The following is a 27,283-nucleotide window of genomic DNA, read 5'->3' as shown; positions in this document are numbered from 1 at the left end:
GTGCAAAATCAGGAGTGAGACTCCTCTGTCTGGGGTTATTAAAGGGCACAACAGAAAAGCATCTTAAGCGCTACATAATTTTTGAAATATAACAGAAAAAGGAAAAGGAAAATTGCTGTTTAAACTGAAAGACAAAGAATTCATTTCCAAATCCCTATCCTCCTACAGTACTTAAAAAGACAATAATTAGTCAAGAAAATAGCAAAATGAGGAAGTGGTATTCTTTTACAATTTCTGTTAATCCCCACCAGCTGTAATTTAAGAAATTCAGTGATATCAGCATTTATGTTTGAGCCAGCAGAATGACAGAAGGACAACTGCAGAATCATCTGAGAGGAGGAAAAGAAATCTGGGGACCACTGGAAAATGCATTTGGAAATGTGGAAAATTAATGCACTTTGCAGTGAATCACTTCTACAGCTTCAAATACCAACACTGCCAAAAATAACATAAAAAGTGGAAAAGGAAGCATAAGCACTCCAAACCTAATGAAATGATCCAGTGGAACTTCTGAAAAAATGTTCACTGAAACAAGTGAACTGAACATTTCTGAAAACAAACAGAAAGCAATCTAGCCATTTATGAACAAGAACCAAAGATCTGATATGATATAAACATTGACATCCCTTAAAAAACATGCTATATAAGAACCTGTAAACTGAGGTACTTTGGTTATCATCTGTTTTACCTTCTTGAAAACAGGCACAGAGTCAATTTCCTGGTCTCCTTTTCACAGAGAGAGAAAATAGCTCGTGGGAAAACCACTGAAGTATTTTCAAGGTGTCCCATTTGACTTCAGAGATGGAGCAGAATAGGTCTGAATTCCCAAGATTAATGCCAACCATTAGCTTTTACTTAGGTCAGAAGCAAAAGGAGAGGACAATCACATCAAACTCGACTGACCAAACGAGCTACAGAAGAGAGCTGAAAACACTCACCAGGGCCGCATCGGCCCTTTGGCGGAACATTGAGTCCACTGAACCGTCTCAGAAAGGAGATTATTACAAAGATGCGATTGCAGACGTTCTGCCACACGCTTACGTGCACCTTCTCTCAACACTAGGAAGGCTAAATTAGAGATAGAGTGATAATTAACAGGATCCTTGGCAGCAGGAGCGGGCTTCTTTAACAAACCAGTAATTGCGATTGCTGCCTACTTAAAATGACAGGGAATTCAGCCAGGAAGGAGGGAGGTGCTAGATGGTAATCATAAAAGGTAAAATAGACTTTACATCAACAGGTTACTTGGCTCCCATTCAAAATTACCTCTTTATCTATAGATTCAGTTAATAACAGTAAATAAATTCAATACCTTACATATGAAGACTAGAGATCAATAATCCTCTCAAGGAAAGGACACAAGGATATCTGATGAAAATCTATGTCCTCCTCCCCACAAATCTTCCAGCCCCCAAAATGTCATCAATTACTACTTAAACCACGAAAATAAATATCAACTGCATAAGATATCATATTGGAAAAGAAGCTACTTCCCATAAGTGATATATTTTGACTTGGAATTCTTTTGAAATTACCCAGATGAGAAATTTTTAATAGCGGCCATAAACACTGTTTATGCCCCCTGTTCTGACATCAAAGCCTCTTCCTTTGTTGGTAACCTCTCCAGAAAAGAAAAGGTATTTAACTCAGAGGTTGTTTACCAGGACGACTGAGGATTGCTGGCAAGGTAAAGAACAGAGTTAGCACAGGGTGTCCTGGTTTAAGCCTCCGACCCCAGGAAATAAGACAGCCCATCAACCTATTAAACTGATTATTAAACATTCATCTAGACACTATTCCCAGAAGACCAGCACCCACTACACATTCCTCAGCAAGAAGCAAACCAATGTACCTCTAACATCTTTAGATGCTCAGACTCATGGAGAGATGAGGATTCAACCTTCTGCTGTAGGGAGATGACTGTTGAGATAAACCAGGGCAGGAGGCCCATAGTTTCACAATGACTAATGCTGACCAAAACTCTTCATAAAATCAGCTCCATAGGTAAAGACCTAGTTTGTTTGCTCAGGAAAGCCCTGACTCTCTGACAGAGCTGCAAAGAATTCCCTGATGGTCCTCCAAGAAGAGATCATTACAAGGCTAAAGGCTTTCAATCAGGCCTATGATGCAGCCCAGGAGTCCCTGTCGATAATATCTCAATGGAAATCTTAAACATTTCTTGTGGTAATTAAAGACACATGCAAGGTAATGAATCAGGGTTAGAATCACTGGGAACTTGGATGTTTACACTTTTTTTGGTATGGATGAGAATCAAGTCCTTTTTTTTCTTAGTATTGTTTTTCTTTCTCCTCTCTCATTAATTAAAAGTAAGAATGCTTTTACATTCATTTTGTGAATCTCTAACTCCTCACTGATAGAACCCACTAAATATATGGCTCACCATGAAAGCCATTAACTCGGATTTTTATAACTTCTTCTTCTCTGCTAGATCATTATATCCTTTTATTGAAAATATTTAACTCAGTACTTTGCACTGACTAACGCTCTTAACACCCACAAGTCAAGGCAGAAGTTACGCTCATTACACAACATTATGATGTTTCAAGACCTCTGGCATGCCAAAGATAAACAGTCCAGAATGGAACAGACTGGCTATATAAATTTCTGAAGACACACAAAAATAGCAATCAACAAGTCAGGTTAGGAGAAAAAAGAGAGTGGGAAAAAGAGATGAGTAAAAAACATCCAGATGTTATGAGCTACATGCTCATGTTCAGTAGTAGAACACAAGGATGGGTATGTAGACAAGACAACTTGATGTCATCAAGTAGCAACATTCGAAGATCATCAATAAGAAATGAGGAAAGTCTACCACTTACTTATATACCACACCCTTGCGAATGATTAAGTATCCACCATCCCATCTTCTCCTACCTTTCTTGGAGCCTTCACAGCCCACCTCATTTCCTTCTTCAGAAGCAGCTTTAGAAACAAAGGACTATGCAGACAGGCATGATGTGAGCACCTTTAATAGACATAATTATTTGTTTTGGATTCGGATGTTCAACCACACCCTGAGTCTTCTGTCTTTACTTCATAAGAAATCTAGTCTCCTTTCCATTCAAAAATCAACATAAGTTGTCACCCCGATCACTCCTGCCTCTCCCTCCAAATCTCTGAACACCAAAATACATGGAAACCACTGCAGCATGGTAAATAAGAGTGAGCTTTGAAGTCAGACAGTCCTCAGTTTGAATCACAGTTCTACCTTATTTGAGTAACTTAAGATATACAAGTGACAGAAAACAGACAAGCACAAGTTTCTTCATTTATAAAACGGGATCCTATCTACCTCATATTAGAATTATATAAAACTCTTAAATACCATACTCAGTAGACAGTAAGATATACTATGTTTATGATTCATCTAGATGTAAATTTATTATTAATTCCTGATGTTTCTGTTTCTTCACATTTCTAACACAGAAAGAATTTTTTAATTACATAGGTACCTTCCTTAACCCCAGTATAATACATAAGAATACTACAGAAATATATAAAAGGTAGGCTAAAGCACTAACACAAGACACAGCCTGTAAAGATGGCTTTAAAAATGCTAGATGTTACTGTTATTATTATTGTTCTTTGTGTTTTGTTGTCACTAAATTGTGTGATCTATCTGCTACGTAACTTGAAACTACAGAACCTACTGAAACCAATTCTTTTTCTCCTTTCTAAAGGAATTCCAAGCAATCCCAACAAGTTAATGTTTACAATAATGACCATTCTGATAACTATAATATGCTAATTTTCAATGCTTGCAAAGGTCAAAATCATCACCTTTATCATCTAGGCCCTGAGTAAGCTGAGCCTGGTTACCTCAAAAATTGCCTACACCAGAATTTCTAAGCCATCCTGAAGTAGGAGACTACCAGGACTTATTTCCTGGTTTCAACAAGATGAAATGAAGAAACCCACCAGAACTAGCAAAAGGCACCCAAGGCAACCTCTAGGTGTCCTCACTGCTCATCAGCATAAGACACTCCCAGCAGTGCTATGATAGTTTACAAAGGCCATGGCAGCCCCCAAAAGTTACCACCCCTTTTCTAAAGATTTCTGAATAACTTGTACCTTGATTTGCATGTAATTCCAAGTGGGTATAAATACTGCCAGTCTACAGTCCATACACTGCTACTCTGGGTGCATGCCTATGGGTTAGCCCTGCTCTGTAAGGAGCAGCTACTCTATTGTACACTGTTGCTTCATTAGACCTGCATTCTTCCACCACCAGCTCATTCTTAAATTCTTTCCTGAGCAATGCCAAGAACCCTCCCAGGCTAAGCCCCAATTTGGGGGCTCACCTGCCCTGTGTCAATCCTACTGCTTTTTGCTGGATTTTTCAGCAATGGTCCCATAATCTGTCTGTGGTATTTTCCCGGGTCCCCACCCACACACTCTATCTTATTAAAGAATGATAAAAAATCTATCAAAATTCTACCATATCTGAAGAGTGAAGCCTCAGTCAACTTTAAAGATCTGGAAGTGATGGGCCATTTTTATTGAGCAAACAAACTGATAAAAGTGAGAGATCAGGGCTGGGCACAGTGACTCACGCCTGTAATCCCAGAACTTTGAGAGGTCGAGGTGGGCAGATCACAAGGTTGGGAGATCAAGACCATCCTGGCTAACATGGTGAAACCCCGTCTCTACTAAAAATACAAAAAAATTAGCAGAGCGTGGTGGCAGGTGCCTATAGTCCCAGCTACTTGGGAGGCTAAGGCAGGAGAATGGTGTGAACCCGGGAGGTGGAGCTTGCAGTGAGCCGAGATTGTGCCACTGCACTTGCTCTGGGTGACAGAGCAAGACTTCGTCTCAAAAAAAAAAAAAAAAAATAGAGAGAGAGAGAGATCAGGCACCTGGAAAAGCTTTATTAATGTGGCTCCCTCTGTAATCCACAACATCTGAGCAGATAGTGTTTTAAAATGTTTACCCCAGTGGGTAAGCTTTTTAGTCCAGAGGAAGAACTGCTAGAGAAATACAGATGCAAGAAAACAGTTATTAATATAGTCAACCCTCATTATTCATGGATTCCCCACTTTCAAATTCACCTACTCACTAAAACTGATTTGTAAACCCAAAATCCATATTCTCAGAGTGTTACAGTCAATCACACGCATAGAATAGCAAGAAATTTGAGTCTCCCAACATGCACATTACCAATCAAGGTCAAATAAGGTAATGGTCTGCCTTCTCATTTCAGCTCTCACATCATATTGTAAAAAAGTATCCTTTTCACAGTCTATGTGGTGCCACATTTTTTGCACTTCTGTGTGTTTTTGTTGGTGACTCTTCTATTCAGTATGGCACCCAAGCTTAGTGCGAAAGTGCTGTCTAGTGTTCCTAAGTCAGTGACGTTATACTGCTGCTGGCCAGGAGTTTAATGTTAATGAATCAACAATATATATTAAATAATGTGTCTTTACACAGAAACAGACATAAAACAAAGTTATGTATTGATAGATTGATTAAATGTTGCGACTGGAGGCTCTAAGGAACTTACCCCATATTTCCATAGTGGTAATCATTCAGTATTTGCTGATTTGGTATTAAAATAATGAGAATTGACTGTATTTTTAGCAGTCTGTATCTTTAGCACCAATAGCAGTAACAATCATCACCCCTACTAACTTTGTATTGAGAATGTACATATGCCAGTCATTTTACATATTATCTTCTATAATCTTCACAGTTATCCCAAGAAGGAAATGCCATTAGCCCCGTTTTATAGGTAAAGATATGAAGACTCAGAAACACATGACAAGGGCCCATAGCTAACAAGAGAAAAGGTAAAATAATTTTACACATTTTCCTGAAAGGGTTTAGCAAAGTTTCCAAAACTTACTGACCCCTTCTAACACACCAGAAACACTTCAGCCATCTAGGTCATTCTTTATTCAACAAACATTATTGGACACTCTCAGTATCCTGGAACCTTGAGAGGTCCAGTGAACTAACAAATTCCCTGTTCCCATGGGAACTAACCAATAATAAAATAAGTATTACTGGATTGGGCTATTGATACATAAGAGCACATTTGATTTATTAAAAGACACATTATTTTAAAAATAAAACCGATTTAAAAAGTGACAGCTAAAGGCCATCTTCAGTGAATACCAGTTAAAATGTGTATTTCCAGGCTGAGCACAGAGGCTCACATCTGTAATCCCAGTGCTTAGGGACTCCGAGGCAGGAGGATCGCTTGAGGCCAAGAGTTCAAGACCAGCATGGGCAACAAAGCAAGATCCCCACCTTAGGAAAAAAAATTAATTAGCCAGGCATGGTGGTGTATGCCTGGAGTCCCAGGTACTCGAGAGGCTGAAGCAGAGGAATTGCTTGAGTCCAGGAGTTTTGAGGCTATAAGAAGCTATGATTGCATCCCTGCACTCTAGTCTGGGAGATGAAGTGAGATGCTGTCTTTTAAAAAAAAAGTAAATAAAATGAAATATATTTCTGAGTGGTGGGAAAGTGTGTGTGTGTATATATGTATACATATATATAAAATATTTATATATTTATATATATACTTTCTGAGTGGTGGAAGAGAGTATACACACACACACACACACACACACACACGCCCTAGGGTAACTGATGTAACCACCAAGCAAGTTCTTTTCCTCTTCCAGAAGGACCTCCCCTGGCCTTTGATGGTCTGATCTGGGATCCACACCATCACTCAACAGCCATCTATTTGCCAAAGGCAACAGTGGTTCAAGTTTGACCCTTCCTGCTCCCCATTATCCTCAGCTCAACAAATATTTATTAAGCATCCTTTTATACTACAAGGCAAGGAAAATTTGCCCAAAGATCCTACAAATAATTCTCAAACCATAACTCTGGGAAAACAAGAGTAAAAGTCAGATCTCTTAATGTCCACCCATTTAGATACTCAAGAAATATATCTATTCTGAAAATGTCCCAAACTGTTTTTTTCATCTCTGATAGCTGGTTCTTCTCCTAGTTCAGGGTGTCCTAACTCTCAACACCAGCCTACACAGCAGATTTATCCTGTACTCTCACTAAAATGCAGAGTTCAGAAGCCCATCCCACCATTCCACTTCTGACCAAACCTCCTCAGCTGTCTTCTCTCCTGTGCTTACAGCTTCTCTGAACACATAAGCACTCACTCTAAAGCACCTACTTCTGTCTTTTTCTTCAGTGTGTTTGTCTTTCTGTTTCAATCACAGAAAGAGGAGAATTTCATTTTTCCTCTTTTCTTATAAAACTCTGGATGGGAACTGTTTAACCAAGAGTCAAGTTTTGGTTAGTAAGAATACTGAAGAAAGTCTGAAAGTGTTTTGAAAAACACTGCCTTGAGAATCCTACATACATTTGTATGAATATATATATATGGATTCTGATAGAATATGCATTCCTTTAACTGGTACTCAAACTTGGTAATCTCATTCCTATGCACACAGCAGCTGATAGTTGGAGGAAGTGGTCTGGAAGACTCCTGGGCTGCAACCCAGTGCTAATATAGGTTTAAAAACCTGCCACACAGTCTACAGAATGGGAGAAAAAAATTGCAATCTATCCATCTGACAAAGGTCTAACATCCAGAATCTACAAGGAACTTAAACAAATTTACAAGAAAAAAACAACCCCACCAAAAAGAGGGCAAAGGATATGAACACACACTTCTCAAAAGAAGACATTTATGCGGCCAACAAACATATGAAAAAAAGATTATCATCACTGGTCATTAAAGAAATGCAAATCAAAACCACAATGAGATACCATCTTATGCCAATCAGAATAGCAATCATTAAAAAGTCAGGAAACAAGAGATGCTGGTGAGGCTGTGGAGAAATAGGACGCTTTACACCATTGGTAGGAGTATAAGTTAGTTCAACCATTGTGGATGACACTGTGGCAATTCCTCAAGGATCTAGAACCAGAATACCATTTGACCCAGCAATCCCATTACTGGGTATATACCCAAAGGATTATAAATCATTCTACTATAAAGACACATGTACATGTATGTTTATTGCAGCACTATTTACAATAGCAAAGACTTGGAACCAACTCAAATGCCCATCAATGATAGACTGGATAAAAAAAATGTAGCACATACACACCATGGAATACCATGCAGCCATAAAAAAATGAGTTCATGTCCTTTGCAGGGACATAGATAAAGCTGGAAACCATCATTCTCAGCAAACTATCACAGGAACAGAAAACCAAACACCGCATGTTCTCATTCATAAGTGGGAGTTGAACAATGAAAACACCTGGACACAGGGAGGGGAACATCACACACCAGAGCCTGTCGGGGGTTGTGGGGCAAGGAGAGGGAGAGCATTAGGACAAATACCTAATGCATGCAGGGCTTAAAACCTAGATGATGAGTTGACAGGTACAGCAAACCACCATGGCACATGTATACCTATATAACAAACCTGCACATTCTGCACATGTATCCCAGAACTTAAAGTTTAAAAAAAAAAAAAAATCCCAGCACTTTGGGAGGCCGAGATGCGTGGATCACAAGGTCAGGAGATCGAGACCATCCTGGCTAACACGGTGAAACCCCGTCTCTACTAAAAAATACAAAAAACTAGCCGCGCAAGGTGGCGGGCGCCTGTAGTCCCAGCTACTCAGGAGGCTGAGGCAGGAGAATGACATAAACCCGGGAGGCGGAGCTTGCAGTGAGCCGAGATCCGGCCACTGCACTCCAGCCTGGGCGACAGAGCGAGACTCCGTCTCAAAAAAAAAAAAAAAAAAAACTTGCCACATAAACCCCAAGAATTTGAGAATTGACTATGTGGTTAGAATTTTTTCAGCTATGGAGAATCAAACTGTTGCTTATTCACTCAACAGTGATAAGGCAATGAGAGAGTCAATACCACCTGCACAGATAAATGTTTCTGTGATGAACCATTTCTTCCATTCTTATGCAAACTTCGAAGTTCTAGTAGCAATGACACCAGCAGTTGCACAAAACAGCAGTAGGCAGAGAGCAATAATCATAGTAGAGGAGGAGGAGAAGCAGTAAGGTGAGCAGCAGCAGCTGATATCTACTGCACCCTTACTACAGGTAGCATCTCATCACCTTATTGAATCTTCACAACTATTCAATGAGGTAGGCACCCAGTTGTCCAAGTTAGTCAATGACTAAACTGTAACTGATGGTATCCACATAATGTGTAATATAATGGAAATCTCTCCCCTAAGAAAGATGGATACTATTTGGACTAACCCCACTTTCTGCTTTTTTTCCCCTTTATGTTTTCTAGTGACCAGTTAAGCCACAGTTTTCAGGAGAGAAACTGTGACGATCAAGAAAAGCAAACTATCATATTGGTGTCAGGGAAAGAAAAAACATTGAAAACTTAGATCCTAGTCTCTAAAATGGCTACACACTGCTATTACCAACAACAACAACAACAACAACACAACAAAAACCCATAAGGGTAAAAGACATAAAGATTTTGAGGCCCAAGAATATAGGGCCTTAGGGCTTATATTGGATAAAGATAACTATATAAACAGGCTGCCAAGTCAAGTGGGAAAAGATAAGGTAGGAAGTCACTATGGTCAAGGGTGAAACATGACCTTTAGGAATTAGAGATGTCTATGTTGAGACAGCAATGCTACACAGCCTTGGTATTGTGTAACCCCAATTAGTGTATCTCATTATTTATTCCTCCACCTAGCTATAGTCTACAATTATGATGAAAGGAAACATGTTGATAAAGACAAAAATTGTTCTGGCAATAAAAGTAACACCATGCTTGTAAATAGCATGTGCCATCCTTAAATATCTTCCTCTTAGGCATCCCACCTTTCACCACTATTTGACCTGTATCAACTCCCAAAAATCTTAATGCTGATTACCTAACTTAAAGGCTATTTAGCCTCCTCCCTCCCTTACCCTCCTCCTCCCCATTGTTGTACGGATCTTCTCCCCTCAACCCCCACACTGATAGCCTTTGAGTCATTTTTTTTCTTCATTAAGGTGTTTAAAACTAGAAATTCAAGTGAAAAACTTTGTTGATGCTGTGAATACAGAGGTAATCAGAATGAGGGAACTAAAAGCCAGGCTTTGAGCTGTGCACTCTACCCATGTATTTCTTTTAATCTGTACAATTACCCTGTCACTTAGATCACATTATGATGCACTGTCCTCTTTTAGCCTCTGCATTAGTCCATTCTCACATTGCTACAAAAAAAAAAAAAAATACCTGAGACTGGGTACTTTATTTCAAGAAAAAAGATAGATTTAATTGGTTCACACTTCCGCAGGCTGTACAGGAAGCATGATGCTGACATCTGTTCAGCTTCTGGGTTGGCCTCAGGAAACTTACAATCATGGCAGAAGGCAAAGTGGGAACGAGGCATCTCACATGGTGGAAGCAGGAGCAAGAGAGAGTGACAGGGGGCCAGGCACAGTGGCTCACACCTGTAATCCCAATACTTTGGCCAGCCAAGGGGAACAGATTTCGAGACCAGCCTGGCCAACATGGCATGATGGTGTGCACCTGTAATCCCAGCTACTCAGGAGTCTGAGGCAGGAGAATCACTTGAACCCAGGAGGCGGAGGTTGCAGTGAGCCTAGATCATACCACTGCACTCCAGCCTGGGTGACAGACTGAGACTCCATCTCAAAATAAAAAAAAAAAGAGAGAGAGAGACTAACAGTGGTGGTGCCACACTTTTAAACAACCAGATCTCATGAGAACCATGAGAACTCACTCACTATCACAAGAACAGCACCAAGGGGGTGTTGCTAAACCATTCATGAGAAACCACCTCCACGATCCAATCACCTCCCACCAGGCCTCACCTGCAACATTGGGGATTACGATTTGACATGAGATTTGGTGGGGACACAGATTCAAACCATATCATTCTTTCCCTGATCCCCCGAATCACATATCCTTCTTCCTTCTCACATTGCAAAATACAATCATGGCTTCCCAACAGTCCCCAAATTCTTAACTTACTCCAGAATTAACTCAAAAGTCCAAAGTCCAAAGTATCATCTGAGATAAGGCTAGTCCCTTCTGCCTATGAGCCTGTAAAATAAAAAACAAGTTAGTTACTTCCAAGATACAATGGGGGTATAGGCATTGGGTAAATTTTCCTGTTCAAAAAGAGAGGAAATGGCCAAAAGAAAGGGACTACAGGCTCCATGCAAGTCCACAAGCCAGCAGGGTAGTCATTAAAGCTCCAAAATAATCTCCTTTGACTCTATGTCTCACATCCAAGACTCACTAGTGCAAGAGGTGCAATCCCAAGGCCTTGGGCAGCTCCACCCCTTTGTGTTTGCAGGGTTCAGCCCCCACAGCTGCTCTCAAGGCCTGGCCTTGAATGCCTGTGGCTTTTCCAGGCTGAGAGTGCAAGTTGCCAGTTACCATTCTGGGGTCTGGAGGATGTTGGTGCTCTTCTCACAGCTCCACTAGGTAGTGCCCCACTGGGGACTCTGTGTAGGGGCTCCAACCCCACATTTCCTTTCTGCATTGCTCTAGTAGAGTTTCTTTATGAGGGCTCTGCCCCTGCAGCAGGCTTCTCCCTGGGCATCCAAGTTTTTCCATACATTCTCTGAAATCTAGGTGGAGGCTCCCAAGCCCCAACTCTTGCACTCTGTGCACTTACAGGCTTACTACCACATGGAAGCCACCAAGGCTTACAGCTTGCACCCTCTGAAGCAGTGGCTCCAGCGGTACCTGGGCCCCTATGAGCCATAGCTAGAGCTGGAGCAACTAGGATGTGAAGAGCAGTGTCCCAATGCTACACAGGGCAGCAGAGCCCCGGGCCTAGCCCAGGAAACCACTCAGTCCCCCTAGGCTTCTGAGCCTATGATGGGAGGGTCTGCCACAAAGTTCTCTGAAATGCCTTCGAGGCCTTCTCCCCATTGTCTTGGATATTAGCACTTGGCCCCTTTTTACTTAAGCAAATTTCTGTAGCCTGCTTGAATTACTCCCCAGAAAATGGGCTTTTCTTTTCTACCACATGACAGGGCTGCAAATTTTCCAAACTTTTATGCTCTGCTTCCCCTTTAAATATAAGTTCAACTTTAGGTAATTTCTTTGCTCACATATATAAACATAGGTTGTTAGGAACAGCCAGGCTACATCTTGAATACTATGCTGCTTAGAAATTTCTTCTGCCAGTTACCCTAAATCATCACTCTCAAGTTCAAAGTTCCACAGATCCCTATGGCAGGGGCACAATGCAGCCAACCTCTTTGCTAACACATAACAAAAGTGACCTTTATTCCAGTTCCCAGTGAGTTCCTCATTTCCATCTGAGACCTCCTCAGTCTGGAGTTCACTGTCCATATCATTACCAGCATTTTGTTCACAACCATTTAATCAGTCTCTAGGAAATTCCAAACTTTCCCTCATCTTCTTGTCTTCTTCTGAGCCCCCCAAATTCTTCCAACCTCTGCCTGTTACCCAATTTCAAAGTTGCTTCTACATTTTCAGGTATCTTTATAGCAATGCCCCATTTCTTGGTACCAATTTTCTGCATTAGTCCACATTGCTATAAAGAAATACATGAGGCTGGGTAACATAAAGAAAAGAGGTTTAATTCACTCATAGTTCCATGGGCTGATTAAATCATGGTGCTTCATGGTTCCACAGAAAGCATGATGCTGGCATCTGCTCAGCTTCAGGGGAGGCCTCAGGAAACCTGCAATCATGGCAGAAGGCAAAAGGGGAGTGAGGCATCTCACATGGTGGGAACAGCAGCAACAGAGAATGACAGGGGAGGTGCTACACACTTTTTAAATGACCAGATCTCATAACAACTCACTATAATGAGAATAGCATCAAGGGGATGGTGCTAAACCATTCATGTGAAACTGCCTCCATGACCCAATCACCTCTCACCAGGCCTCACCTGCAACACTGGGGATTACAATTTAACATGAGATTTGGTGGAGACACAGATCCAAACCACATCAGCCTCTGTTGAAACAGAGGCCACAAGAATAATTTGCCCAAAGATACATATATAGCCAGAAAGTGACCAAATTGGAATTTAAGTTCAAAACGGTCTTACTTTGAAATTTAGACTTATTAGACTGGTTAGAAATCTTAACCAGTTTACAACAAGAACAGATCAGGGCTTTTTCTCTAAAGAATGTCAACACGCAGAAAAAAGAAAATCAAAATGCTTGGGTCTAAGTGGATGAAACACAGGGGTAGGCTGAATTTTCTGGTAAATAAGGAATCCAGAAATTTTCTTTTGGCTTGTGTTACATGACATTGGCCTTGCCCTTCCCTCTCACAGTCTGTACCTCACGATCAGAGAAGTGAACAGCTTGGTGAGATTCAGAACAAGGGGAACGATTCCATTATGTCAGGACATCCTCATTTGTGACAAAACAGATGCTGGCTGGTCACATCCATTCCACCTCTCTGTTTTGGAAGCTCCCACACTCTACAAACTATCTGGAATTCATTAAGATGGGAAAACAGGCTGACAGTAGTATTTCAAATTTTATTCAGCAGAAGTTCTGTGAAAAACAATTTGGTCATGTGGACATGCCCAAAACCACCATCAGCCTGTTTCTCAACCAAATCTTTCGGTCAAGTGACTGCAGTATGCTTCAAGTTTCACACTTTTAGAGTGTAGATTAAAATACAACCCCTTTTTGAGATTTGGGCCAGGGTTCCTTATGGCAGTAAAGCTAGGTTAACTCTAAGTCACTCAGAGATCATATTATACAACAAAGAATCCTATCCATGGAAGGCCTGGTTAGCCCCATCTTTAGACTTTTCTGTTATTTAACCAATAAATTCATTTTCTGATTAAACATGGTAAATATGGGTATTCTGTCACCCAAGCTTATATATTATTTATATCCCATCTCTATGCAATGCTTTTTATCCCAAGTCCATTGAGCAAATCACCCCCCAAACACCATCACCACCACCTTACTGCCATGATTTTCAAAGTGTGATTCCCAGACCAATAGTTTCAGCATCACTTAGAAACATGTTAGAAATGCAAATTCTCAGACCCTACCCCAGACCTACCAAACAGAAACTGTTGGAGTGTGTCCCTGCAAATCTGTTTCAACAAGCCCTATAGGGAATGCTGATGCACACTCGAGTTTGAGAACCATTGCCCTAATGATTTTACCACAAATCTCATGTCTCCATATTAAATACTGTTGTATTGCTATTTTGGAATGAAAAATTCCCCAGATCAGAATACAGTTAGTTAAAAAAAAAAAAAGAAGTATCACTTGTATTGTCAGGCCAGAGATAATCATTGGTAATCATTACTCACTGGTCTTTAAAAAAGGAAAAAAAAAGGAAAGCTCTATAGTTTCCTCTAGAAAATTAGTTATCAGATCTACATTACTAATGTGGTAGTACCCAAGAAAATCCTGGGACTCCCTTTGAACAATGTGCACCCCCGTGAAACCAATCCCTGTGACAAGGACATGTAGCCAGGCCTGCATCAGCTTCTCCACTCCTGGAAGCATGAAATTTACCTGTTTAGAAAGATATCAGGTATATGAACCCAAAAGTGAGAAAGAGGGGTAACACTAGTGAGAGACTACCTCAGGACAGCAGATTGACATGTGGTATCATTGACTCCCAAAAACAAACCCCAATTAATCGTCCTTGTGATTCAGCTCCCTGCCGTTACATCATGCACTTTAGTGATTTTGATACTATGACCAAGTAAGCACCATCAAACTCTCTCATTTATTGCTGAATCAACAATTTAAACCTTCCATATATAATCAGTATTGCTAGAATTACCTTCCAAAATCCTATCATTTAGCATTTACTCATCTCGCATTTGCCTAGATAAAAAATATTATTAGTGTGTACCTACCCAAAGACTAGTGGAAAAATTACCACGCTAAGATAATACAAGGTGCAGTTCCAAAAAGTCTACACACCGATTGTTTAATACACCATAAGCCAGTGGCCGACCTCTTACAAGTTATCCTCTAAGCATACTTCTTTGCAGCAAATGGACAAACCTTTATTTGGAATGTGACCAGGAATCATGCCAGTTGCTTATATTTTTAGGTATTGCTTCACATTTCACATAAGCTATTGTAAAGTCTTCATTTAAAAATAAATAAATGGCCGGGCGCGGTGGCTTAAGCCTGTAATCCCAGCACTTTGGGAGGCTGCGACGGGCGGATCACGAGGTCAGGAGATCGAGAGCATCCTGGCTAACATGGTGAAACCCCGTCTCTACTAAAAAATACAAAAAACTAGCCGGGCGAGGTGGCGGGCGCCTGTAGTCCCAGCTACTCGGGAGGCTGAGGCAGGAGAATGGCGTGAACCCGGGAGGCGGAGCCTGCAGTGAGCTGAGATCCGGCCACTGCACTCCAGCCTGGGTGGCAGAGCGAAACTCCGTCTCAAAAAAAATAAATAAATAAATAAATAAATAAATGGAATTTTCAAGAATGCATATTTGGGGTCACCCTCTTCTCTTGAAAGTAAATGACCTTAACTGGCCAACGCTATTTTAATGTTTATTCTAGGCGCTCTCTGCCAAAAGCATTATGAATTAGTTACAAAGAGTTCTTATTGGCTGAGGTGCCAGGATCCTAAATTTAGATGGTGCAACTATGCAGGCTCACTAACACAACAGAGCAAAACTAATACTGAAATAATACCTTTCCACCTTTTGCTGAAAAAATTCAAATGCTAAAAACAAAACAAAACAATGACAAAAATATACCTAGTCCTTTTGATGGAAGGGAATGTTACAATTTGACCAATGACATACTTGTGTGTTGGTTCATGAACTCAGTTTTAGAGCACTATCTCTACGAATTTAGGACACACTGCAGGCAAGAGGTACAGTGTGGCTGCATCTCAGTGAGGTTCTCTGGTAGCCTTCACCAGGATTGAGCTAGGTCCTGAGTTAAACAAGGAAATCATCTTTAGGATTTCCATGAGCATTTCCTTTCACCGAATTTCAAATATCCAGCTGTAAAAATAAAACGTACGTTTTTGAAAAACATGCTTCCTAGAACCAGTTAGTATTTAGGAACATTTTATGGTAAAGGTACCAAAGTACATCTAGCATTCCTGTCTGTCATTTCATAATTTCATATATAACCACAGCCACCAGGCTAAGTGAAACCTCTCTGCCTCAAGTCTTCTTTCCACTGAGGCAAGTCAACCTTCCCAGAAGGAAACCTACTCTACAAATATAAGCTATGCTTTCTCCCAACAGTGAGGACAACCACTTTTCCAATGATGCCCTTAATCACACGGGAAAACTGATGAATGTGTGTGAATAAGTCAGCAGGTTACCCCACTTTGGAGAATAGGCAAGGGTGGGGAGGGTGAAGACCACAGATGTCATCCTGAAATTGCTCAATGAGGCACAATTTTTTATGTGACAGGATTCTACCAGTGCCCTCTACAGGACATGCATTTAGATTTAATATACTTGCTCTCACACAACCCAGGATTTTTCCTTTTGAAAGTCATCACTCTGGCCGGGCATCATGGCTCATGCCTGTAATCCTAGCACTTTGGGAGCCCAAGACAGGTGGATCATCTGAGGTCAAGGGTTCGAGACCAGCCTAGCCAACATGGCGAAACCTCACCTCTACTAAAAATACAAAAAAATTAATCAAGCATGGTGGTACACATCTGCAATTCCAGCTACTTGGGAGGCTAAGGCAGGACTATCGCTGGAACCTGCACAGAGGTTGCAGTGAGCCAAGATCATGCCACTGCACTCCAGCATGGGCAAAAGAGTGAGACGAAAGAAAAGAAAGAAAAAGAAAGAAAGGAAAAAAAAGAAAGAAAGAAAGGAAGGAAGGAAGAAAGGAAGGAAGGAAGGAAGGAAGGAAGGAAGGAAGGAAGGAAGGAAGAAAGAAAGAAAGAAAGAAAGAAAGAAAGAAATCATTCCGTGGGTACTTGAATCAAAGAACACAGTTACTAAAATCCAAATGCTTTGAAGATTGTTTTTAAAGAGGTCAAATTAAATACACGCCATTTCCTGTGGATGTCAAAGTTGGTGAACACTGGAGGTGGTATGTGGGAGGAGAGCTTCTTCTTTTTTGTTTCTGCACCAACACTGACATTTTCACAACAGAGTGGACAGGAAGCATGATCTCAGGACTGAAACTCAGGACTAGGAGTCAGGAGTTCTACACTGGTTATTTGTTCGTGGTGGGCGTGTATGTTTTGTGAAATCAATCTCAGGCTTTCCTTTTTAATCTTCAATTACTTGGGCCTCTCCTTAACACCAAAAAAAGTAATTAAAAATCCAGCCCCAAAAAACTATGGTCAGACATGAATTATGTCAGGACAACAACAGTCAGGAGAACAAGGGATGACATCAAGTAGGATGATCCTAGAGGAAAGAAAGGATAATAAAAATAACAAGACCCATCTCTTTTAGTCCAGGGTTAGGTTTATAAAGACAAGCATGAATCTCTGACTCACTTAACATTAGGAAAACATTTAAGACTGAGTTATAAACACTTATAACAAAGATTAATGTCTGTGTTTCTTTTTCCACTATTCAGATATTAACTTCAGTCCTATGGGTAGCCCTGAACACCTACTAAGCCTCAAGTCTAATATTAGCTGCTTTACAAACATTACCTTTTATCTTCACAGCAGCCTTGCAAGGTAGCAACTGTTCCACTTTACAGAAGAGGGAATTGGAGTTCAGAAAGGTTGGGTAACTTGACCGAAGTCACAGAACTAGTGAGTGGTAGTGTCTGGATTTGTGCCTTTATGTCAGATATTCAGTCTTGCTTCAAAATCACTTATTCCAACAGGTCATTCCTGGTCATCCAACCTAATAAAAAGCCCCCTTCTTTCACAGGCACATTCTACCAATAATGCTCTGTTTAATTTCCATAGCAGTTAGCAAAACTCATCTTGCTCATGTATTTGGTTCTACTCATGTATTTGGTTTTACTCTACCTCTACTAAAAATACAAAAAAATTAATCAAGCATGGTGGTACACATCTGTAATTCCAGCTACTTGGGAGCCACCTCCAAGATGTATGCACCATGATAGAAGGAACCCATCTGCTTCTCCACTGGAATCCCTATGGCCAGCACAGACACTGACACTCAGCACCCAGTGCTTGAGAAGCCCCCAGAAATGTCAGCCATTAAAGATAAAAGCTTCATCACTCTGAATCCCAGGACAGGGGTCTCAGGTGAACACTCCAAAGGTATACTTCTTTACTCTTCACAGCATGCATCCAAAGCCACAGGAGGGAAAGATGAAGTGAAGAAATAAGAAAGCTACATTGTAGAAATGGGCTAGAGAAATAAGCTTACCATTGAGAAGCCAAACCTAGTCCTCCTCCCAAGATCATTTGCAATAGAATGGGAGGTGCAGAAATTTCAACAGAGATCCCAGACCTCCTTGTGGGTCTTCTCGATCTCGTTTGTCTCAATAAAGATGCAGACTTATCCCTTGGTGTAATTCCTATCCTCAGAGTACACAGTGTTCACTAAACTCACAAAAACCTTCTTATAAACTGCAAATTTGCCTTTACAATATCAAAAGCTTGTGGTGACTGCATTTAGTATCTTTGACCTGTCTTCATGATTATTTTCTCCAAATAATGCATACTTGGAGTGTAGTCAAACATATTTTTATAATTTATTCTGATTAGACAAACCCTCAGCAAAGTACATTTTATGCCTCACACACACACACATACACACACACACAAAACAAATGAAACTCTCACTTATTGTCCTTGAAAGATGACAAAAAAAAGTAGCCAAGGATTTTTTTTTTCCTATTATTTATCCTAATACTGCCAGTCCTGAAACAAAGCAGTTGGAGGGGGAAATTTAGTAAGTTTGATTTGTCCCAAGATACATTTTTTTACACTGAGGTCCTATTCCTGACAGTAAGCACATGTGATCTGTTCTAAAAAAAGGATATTTTCCACTTCTTGCACAACTGGAGCAGATATAAACATCAGCCTGTGCAAACTGCACTGCAGAACTCAAAGGGAATTAAACATACATCAACTTAAATAAAATCTATAAATATTAGTAATCGTGAAAAGGAACTCTCCAATAACAAACAAAACCAAGACTGAGAATCCCACTTTAATCAAGCATTCCATCTAATCATACCACAAATCTACATAGTTAGATTTGAACATCTGCAGGTTGAGGCACCTCAATCTTGTCTACTTTGTTTTGAAATGCATGATTCTATACATGTTTTAGTTATTCTTAAGAGGAGGGTAAAAACTGCTATCATATTAAAATTCTACTAGAAAAGGAGGAATTAATCTCATTTGCTAACAGTGCTAGGTGCTATGCTAAACATATTTATACATTTCTGCTTAGTTTTAAAAGTTCTATCGGCAGGGCATGGTGGCTCACGCCTGTAATCCCAGCACTTTGGGAGGCCGAGGCGGGTGGATCACAAGGTCAGGAGATCGAGACCACGGTGAAACCCTGTCACTACTAAAAATACAAAAAATTAGCTGAGCGCAGTGGCGGGTGCCTGTAGTCCCAGCTACTCAGGAGGCTGAGGCAGGAAAATGGCGTGAACCCGGGAGGCAGAGCTTGTAGTGAGCCGAGATTGCGCCACTGCACTCCAGCCTGGGCGACAGAGCGAGACTCTGTCTCAAACAAACAAACAAAAAAGTTCTACCAACCCTAAGAGGGTGGGTTCCATTGATCTCATTTTACAGCTTAAAGAAATTGAGACTCCAAGAAGTTAAGTATCTTGAACACAGATGTAGTGGTTAAGTGGCAAAGCAGTGACCACAGACAGCACTTAAGCAGGGCTCCCTCTAAACTTGTCCACATGCATGCAGCATCTCTGCCACCATGAGGTATCATCAGGTGCCTGAAGACCACAAACAAGAGCTTGAAGAAAGGTTAGAAGTTTAAAAGGCAAACGGAAACCTTAAACATCTACTTTAGGATCATGACCTCCAAGGTGTCTAACATTTTATTTAATAGTGTACAGAAACACACTTGACTATTGTTTTACCTTGAAGGCCAAACTCAAACATTCCTATTTGTCCACAAAACTGCCTCCCCAGATCCCCTTCCTCTATTAAATGCCGCCAATTGCTGATGTCCACCCCGCCACAGGGACCACACACTGCCTTGTATAATTAGCTGGATCCATGAGTTCTCTCTCCATCACCACATAGGGAGGGCACAGTACGATGTATCTTTGAATTTTGCACGATCAACCAGGCATAGTACAGACTAGAGGACAAGAGCATGTGGCTACAGTTATATGGCCTCAGTTTAAATCCAGGCCCCACCGACTTGGCATACCTCAGTTTTCCTCTCTGTAGAATGAGAATAATAAACTAATACATACACCCAGGGTTGAATTAACAGAGTTAATATTCAGAATAGTGCCTGGTACATAGGAAGCACTAGATAAGTTTTGTTTTTAAAATTATAATTAGTATCATTATTGTTTTTATTATGATCACCTCATGCAGATTTCACAAAGATTAAGTATGTTTTATACACATAAAAACACTTAGAACGGGCTCACATGTAGTACATACTCAATAAATGTGACCCATCGTTATTAGTTATTAATGTGCACATACTAGGACTCAATAAATATGTGTTGAACATGAATTTTTATGGATACACTAACATCACAATTGTTCGTTTTTTAAACTAGTATAAAAGAATGGTTATGATTAAATGGAAACTATAAAGTGCAAAATATTTATCTGAACATTTCATTAGAAGAAAAGCAAAAAAGGAATTTGCTAACATTGAAAGAACTGTACTGCATAATAACACTTGCCTTAGAGAAGACAACCACAGTCAAGCAAATGCAAACACCTTCCAAAATGCCAGGCTCACTGCCAGGTAATAAAGAAAATAACAACAAGAACATCTGCTAACATTTACTGAGCACTTACTATGTGTCAGGCGCCATGCTAATATTTTTCCCACAGTCAATGTAACACTTACATTCTTGAGACTCCTGGAGGCAGGCCCCCATTTACCAGATGAGGAAACTGAAACTAGACGTCACCCAGCCTGCCTGAGGTCACCCAGTCAGTTAGGGACAGACACTGATGCCAGAACAAGGCTCTTTATCTCTACGCTAGTGGTTCGCTGCAGATTGGACAGACCAAAAAAAAAAAAAAAAAAAAAAATCAAGAAAACTCTCAGAAATCAAAAAATGATTGACAGTTTTGTTTTGCCAAGAATGGATTATTATATCATCAAAGAAAGGGCATTTTTTAATATGAAGACAGGAGAAAAACATCTCAGCATAAGTCCAAGAAATGGCAGCGGCCTTATACCCAAATATATGTAGGTATGTGACACAACAGTCTTTGTCTTTCTCATTTCACCCCAAACCTTTAAAAGTTCACACACCTTTGTGAATCAGCATTTGGGGATCACTGCTATATCCTGTATTGCCATGATAAACCTAATACTCACTTTCATTCCCATTTCTAATTTGCAGAAAATGTAATAACAGCTGTCTAAATAGTACTAAAGACTTAAGAAGAAATTGGAATTAAATTAAGACAACTGTGAAGTCTGTCCAGGAAAAGGACATTAACAACTACAAAGCCATGTGCACTGAGTAAACCAAACAAAAGGACTATGAGCCTGAAAGATGCTACTATGTTTTAAAATGTTTTTAGGTCCAAAAGACCTGTAGAGACTTCCTCTGTTCCCAGGAGCTCATTCAACAGTTTCACATTTGTTTTCCTGCCATGACTATGCCTATGTGAATTCTAGGCTCACTCTAGACATTCAGCGCTTTTCCTCTGCCACCCACCATTCAGATCTCGTTCCCAGGAGAACACACGAAAGTTTCTCAAACCTTATTGGAGGAAACAGTGTGCAAACAATTCATTAAAACCTTTTCCCATAGTGTGTGTCTTCCCATGACACAGCCTTAACCACCAATATGACCAAAATGAGATTCACATAATCTAAATCCAGCAACTTCAGATTCCTAAAGGCAAGGATGTCTGGGTTAGAAATGAAACATGTCCTTCCTCATGAAAGATTTGAATATCTGAGGTAAGCCCCAATGAACAATACATAAATTCCTCTTTGGAGAAAGCCTAGTATCTACTTTAAAGGAAACACAATATTCATTGCAAAAACAAAAACCAAATGCCTTACCTTGAGTGGGTTATGGTATTAAGGAAGAAAGCAACACATACTCAAACAAATATTTATTGTGTCACGCATTGTTCTAAGCCAGTGGTTCTCAAATGGGGGTGACTTTGCCCTCCACGGGACGTCTGACAATGTACAGAGATGTTTTTGGTTGCCATAATTGATAGAGGCAGCAGTACTGGCCTCTAATAGGAAGAGGCCAGGGATGCTGCTGGACATTCTGCAATGCATAAAACCATCCACAACAAGGAATTATCTGGCCCAAAATATCAATAGCACTGAGGTTGAGAAACTTTGTTCTAGGCTCTGGGGACACAAGAGTGAGCAAGGAGCAAACAGAAAACCCTGTTCCCTTGGAGTTTGCAGTCTAGCATGGAGAAACATATACTAAACATAACATATTGGAAAATTATACAGTAGATTATAACACAAGCCCTATGGGAGAAAATATACAGCTGGACAAGGAAGACAGAGAGCTTGAAGGAATAGCAATTGCAAATGCTGTGGTCAAAAAGGGTCACACTATCAGTGTGATGGGAATGATGTTTAAAGAAAGAACTGTAAAGAAAATAACAAGAACAACATCTGCTAACATTTCCTGAGCACTTACTATGTGCCAGGCACCATGCCAATATTTTCCCACAGTCAATGTCACACTTAATGTTCTTAAGACTCTTGGAGGCAGGCACCTACTGATTGGTGGGGGAGTGAGGACTGAGGCTGTCTGGGCAAAAGATGGTCAAGGCAAGTGCAATATACAAATGCCCAGTGGTGGAAGGGGTATTCCAAAAACAGTGAGGAGACCAGCCTGGCCGCAGCAGAGGGAGGTAGGAGGCAAGCAACAAGAGATAAGGTCAGGGCTGACATCTTAAGAACCTTGAATTTTACTGGGAGAAACTAGGAGCCTTTGGCAGGTTCTGAGCAGAGAATGACAGGATCTGACTTGATGTTTAACACAGGGTTGCTCGACCTCAGCACTACTAACAATTTGGGACCTGATAATCCTTTGCTGTGGGGGCTGTCCTGTGCACTGTAAGATGTTTAGCAGCATCCCTGGCCTCCACCTACTAGAGATAGGCAGTGATCCCTTCCATTGTAACAATCACAAATGTCTCCAGACACTGTCAAATGACCCCAGGGGGCAAAATCACCTCCAATTGAGAACCAGTTTTAACAGGAACATTGTGGCTACTATACTGAAAATTCACTAAATTTGATATTGCAGTTTAAAAGACTACTGCAATAATCCAGGCAAGGGCTGATGGTGGCTTGGACCAAAGTAGTAGCAGAGGAGTTGGTAAGAAGCAGGCGGATTCTGGACATATTTTCAACTCTAACAACTCTGGACAATCCAGAGAAGACAGTTGATAGGCAGAACGGCTACAGCAGTCTTAACATATCAATTTCAACTTTTTCCAACAAAGACTTATAAGAAGTGAGGTGCCCCAGCAAAGACATAAGACAAAAAGCAATGAGAGAGAAGGCCCTGAACAATGTGTAGCCCTTTTAAGTCACACAACAGATGTCGACGACAATACCTTAGACAACTGTGGAAAACAGTATAGAGAAACGTTGCCAACTTCATATATTTATTCATAGATTTTATTTAACTGGTTTATTTCAAAGAGCATGTGTGTGTTCCATATACAAGTTTTACAACAACTTTTTAAATTTAGCCTTCCTTTTCCTGCTGGTTCAGGCCCACACCTGTTTCTAGCATTAACGTGTGAAGCCATTTCTTCCCACATACCCACATTTTTCCTTACACGTGCCTGCTAGCTAGCTACTGAGGACGTTCACCCTTACAAGTCTTTTTTGCTGACTCTGAAAAAGAACAGGCCCAAATCGTCCAACATGAGTTTCACGGCACTCATTTGGGTTTTTCCAGATGGTATTTTCCTCACTCTCTCAAACTGATTTAATGTTATGTATCGGCTACCATCAGAAATGTTCCAAACAGTCCGGTTAATTTATTTCTTTCAGGATTCCACACACACACTCATTCCCTCATTCTGGCCGTGTAAGCATTTGCTTATAGAAGCAAAAGCAGAGACTGCCCAGTAAAACACTGGTCCCTTCAGCCGAATGCAGATAAAGCCCTGATGAGCATAACCAACAATACCCTTCACACAATATTACTCAAAACCCCCAGCCCCCAACACACACAATCTATGCTCACACACAAAACAGCCATTATGAGGAAAAACCACCAACTAAAGGCTGGTTTTATACGACGAACTGCTTAGGCGGTTTCCTTCCAATCTGCCGTGAAGCATCTACAAAGAGGCTTCTTCAGCAATGGCAGTCAGTAGGTCCGCCGTTCCCAGATTTTCTTCCCCAACTGGGATATACAGTCCTGCCACAGCCCTGAAGGAAATAAACCTGGTTGCACTTTCCACTAGAAAAAGAACCAGCCCAGTGCTCGCCAGAGGCCAAGATTACACCACCTGGCTCCTCATTCAGTTGCCCTTCTCCACTCACCCTCATTTCAGGACCCTCTCCCACCCTGCCGGCCAGGCCCATTCACCCAGGCTCCACCCACAGCGAAGGGCAGGGCAGGAAGGTACAGCCGGGTGCAGACGTCCTGCTGGATCCTTCCAATGATAGCCTTATCCTAGCTCACAGCTTAGAGGGGTGTAAATAAACCCTTCTCTGCTATTCCAGCCTCCATTGACCATGTCCCTTTTAGTAACCATTGTTAACGATGGTGTCCAGAGTGCCAGCCGGACAGAGAGAACGGAAGACACCCAATCCATTTCGACAGACAAGTGGGAATGGAGGCAGCAAAAAGGGTGGCTCAAAGGAAGTGGGCACTAGAAGGGATGGGGCATCAGAGCAGTAGATGTCTTCACTCCTCGCCTGAAAAGTTTCTGAAGTCCTCAGCGAATTAAACACGTGTCTCTGCCAAGCGGGCTACACTCCCAGTAACCCCCAAGACCAAGGCTCATTTCCCCTCTGCAGGGAAGGCCTGGATTTGAATGGGATTTCCAGGGAGTTTAACTTGGACTAGGGGACACGCCCACCGCTGCCCTAGCCCCTCCCGCGCCCGCTTGCAGCGGTCTGGAGGTGAGAGTCGAAGCCCAGAGAAACTTCACCCGCAGGAGCCCAGGGACTAATTCCCCCACAGGGACCGGACTCCCAAGAGGTGACTCCAAGCTAACTAATTGCTTCCCTCCAATGTCGCATCCTAACCCACCCAAAGCTCTCCCTCTCCGTGCCCTCAACCCGCTGGGATCTTCAGAAAGGGGGTTCACTAGAACTTGCTCCCCCATCCCACCGGGACAGCGTCCCGGCCCGGCGCTCCTCCTCCCCCACATCGCGCCAGATCGTTCCCCAGCCCCCACTCAGTCTCAGCAGCTGGCATCCCCGGCCGAGGGTCTCCGCGCCTGGACGCTTCGTCCCCGACGACTCGCGGCGCCCTCCGAAGTGCGCTCCATCCAAGCCTCCTAAAGGCGCACTTGGGCCGAGCGGGCGCGGCCCCCAACTGCGGGGGGCAGTTCGCCCTCTGCCCCGGGGCAAGGGCACTGGGTCCTTGTCCCAGAGCTCCCGCGATCCGCTCTCCTCGCCCCAGAGTGGCAGACGCAGTGGCCCCCAGCCGCCTGCTGTGCCTCTGTCCAGCTGTCACCACTCACCTGCTCTTCAGCGGTTGACTTTTGAGTTCGTAATAGGTTTTGGGCTCTTCATGAAACTCCTCCCCGACTTCGAAATCCGGCACGATCCCCGATTCCGACTGCATGGCTCCCGCTTCCCGTCCTTCCACTACTGGAAAGTGAGAACAGAGCCCGGGGGCGGACGGAAGGTAGCTGGGCCTGGGTCCCTCTAGCAGTGCGCCCCCGCGCAGCGCCGAGCTCTGCCCGCTCGCCGGCTCGCGGCCGCCCGCCCCAGCGCGGGGAGTTTACACTCGCACCCGGGCGGGAGGGGCCGGCGGCCGAGCGCCGCCTGGGATCTGTAGTTCGGCACGGGCGGGGCATTCCCAGCTCGCCTGTGGAGCCTCTACCACAAAAACTACAGCTCCCAGAAGGCTAGGCTGGGGGAGAGGCAACGTGGTGAACACCGCTAGTGCAACTCCTGTTTGGATTCATTGTCAATGTCAGCAGCTCCTCTCCCTCCTCTCTCCCCACTTGCTTCAAGGGTACAGAATTGGCTACTTAATATGAATAAGAACGGACACAGACTGCTCTTATACCATCACTCCCACCTCTCAGCTCAGACATCTGCGAGGGCACGCCGAGTGCTTATTTTAAAAATAAGATAGTCAAGGGTTTTGGCAAGAGAAAGTTTTAGCATTCGAGCCTGTCTTAAAATAAAAGGACTTCCTATCAGCCCGCATGTTTCCCTGGGCTGCTGCGACACATCAACTTGTCCTCGGATTGGAACAACGAGGAAGAACTTTCCTTCGCTTTGTAATGAAAACGTTATTGGAGAAATTGTTCTTGTGCGTTCCTTTTCTAAAGTCTGGACTTTTACAATACTGTTCATCAGTTGAATGGCTCTTTCCCCTTTATCCAAGTAGCCACTTCTAATCTAAAGCATCAATTGAAAGATTCGGTTAATTTAAAAAGGCACAAAGTTACAGACAGCGTCGTTGCTCTCTGCTTTTAATTACTCAGTTGACTGGGATTTCAAATGAAGTTTGTCCTAGCATTTCAGCACTGAAGATGTACAAGTGTCGACTCCTTCCCGAGCTTCCCGGAACTCACTTCGGGAAGAGAATTTTAAAACTCTCCGTTGTGGCTCATTTGTACTTCTAGTCCTTCCCTCTGATTAGCTCCAGTAGGACGTGTTCCTTCTTTTTAAAAGCGTTTTGAGGCATCAGGGAGGCAGTATAGAGTTACAGTGGCATTTAAAGGTATTAAGACTCAGAGTTGAAATCCCCAGCCCTTCTAAGAAGAGCTGTGCAATCCTGAGAATGTCACTTGGTTCCTAGAAGCCTCCATTTCTTCATCCATAAAAGAGGAGATTGGCAAACCAGTTTTAGAAGATGTTGCAAGGTCAAATGTAAGAGAAAGTGATTTGCAATCTATAAAAACCCTTCTCAGTGGTCATTCTTTATTAGGTCTTGAAGTTATTCCTTTCAGATTAACATCTCATCTTGGTGTTTGGCCTTTTAGAATTAATAAACAAAATGACTGTCCTAGGAGAAAACTCTGAAGAGGCTACAGTGACAACTGGGCAC

The 27,283-nt window shown here is 42.0% G+C and overlaps 1 protein-coding gene across 12 annotated transcripts in view; it reads right to left on the bottom strand.

The window, feature by feature from the left end:
* MITF (melanocyte inducing transcription factor) overlaps nucleotides 1–26,004 on the bottom strand; it is a 223,421-nt gene extending 197,417 nt beyond the window's left edge. For 3 of the 12 annotated variants that reach the window (XM_033210409.1, XM_033210411.1, XM_033210414.1), the window contains exon 1: nucleotides 25,740–26,004. In XM_033210409.1, the coding sequence (XP_033066300.1) occupies nucleotides 25,740–25,843 (104 nt within the window). In that variant the 5' untranslated portion in view covers nucleotides 25,844–26,004. Of the gene's footprint in view, nucleotides 1–688; nucleotides 878–938; nucleotides 1,123–1,852; nucleotides 2,176–2,895; nucleotides 2,918–25,739 lie in introns of those variants that run through there. The other 9 variants (XM_033210421.1, XM_033210423.1, XM_033210418.1 and 6 more) reach the window with 7 other exon arrangements.
* Nucleotides 26,005–27,283: the final 1,279 nt, after the last annotated feature.

Source organism: Trachypithecus francoisi, unplaced genomic scaffold (assembly GCF_009764315.1).
Source record: "Trachypithecus francoisi isolate TF-2019V2 unplaced genomic scaffold, Tfra_2.0 Lachesis_group0, whole genome shotgun sequence".
NCBI classification, from domain to species: domain Eukaryota; kingdom Metazoa; phylum Chordata; class Mammalia; order Primates; family Cercopithecidae; genus Trachypithecus; species Trachypithecus francoisi.
This window is presented reverse-complemented; position numbering and strand designations above follow the sequence as displayed.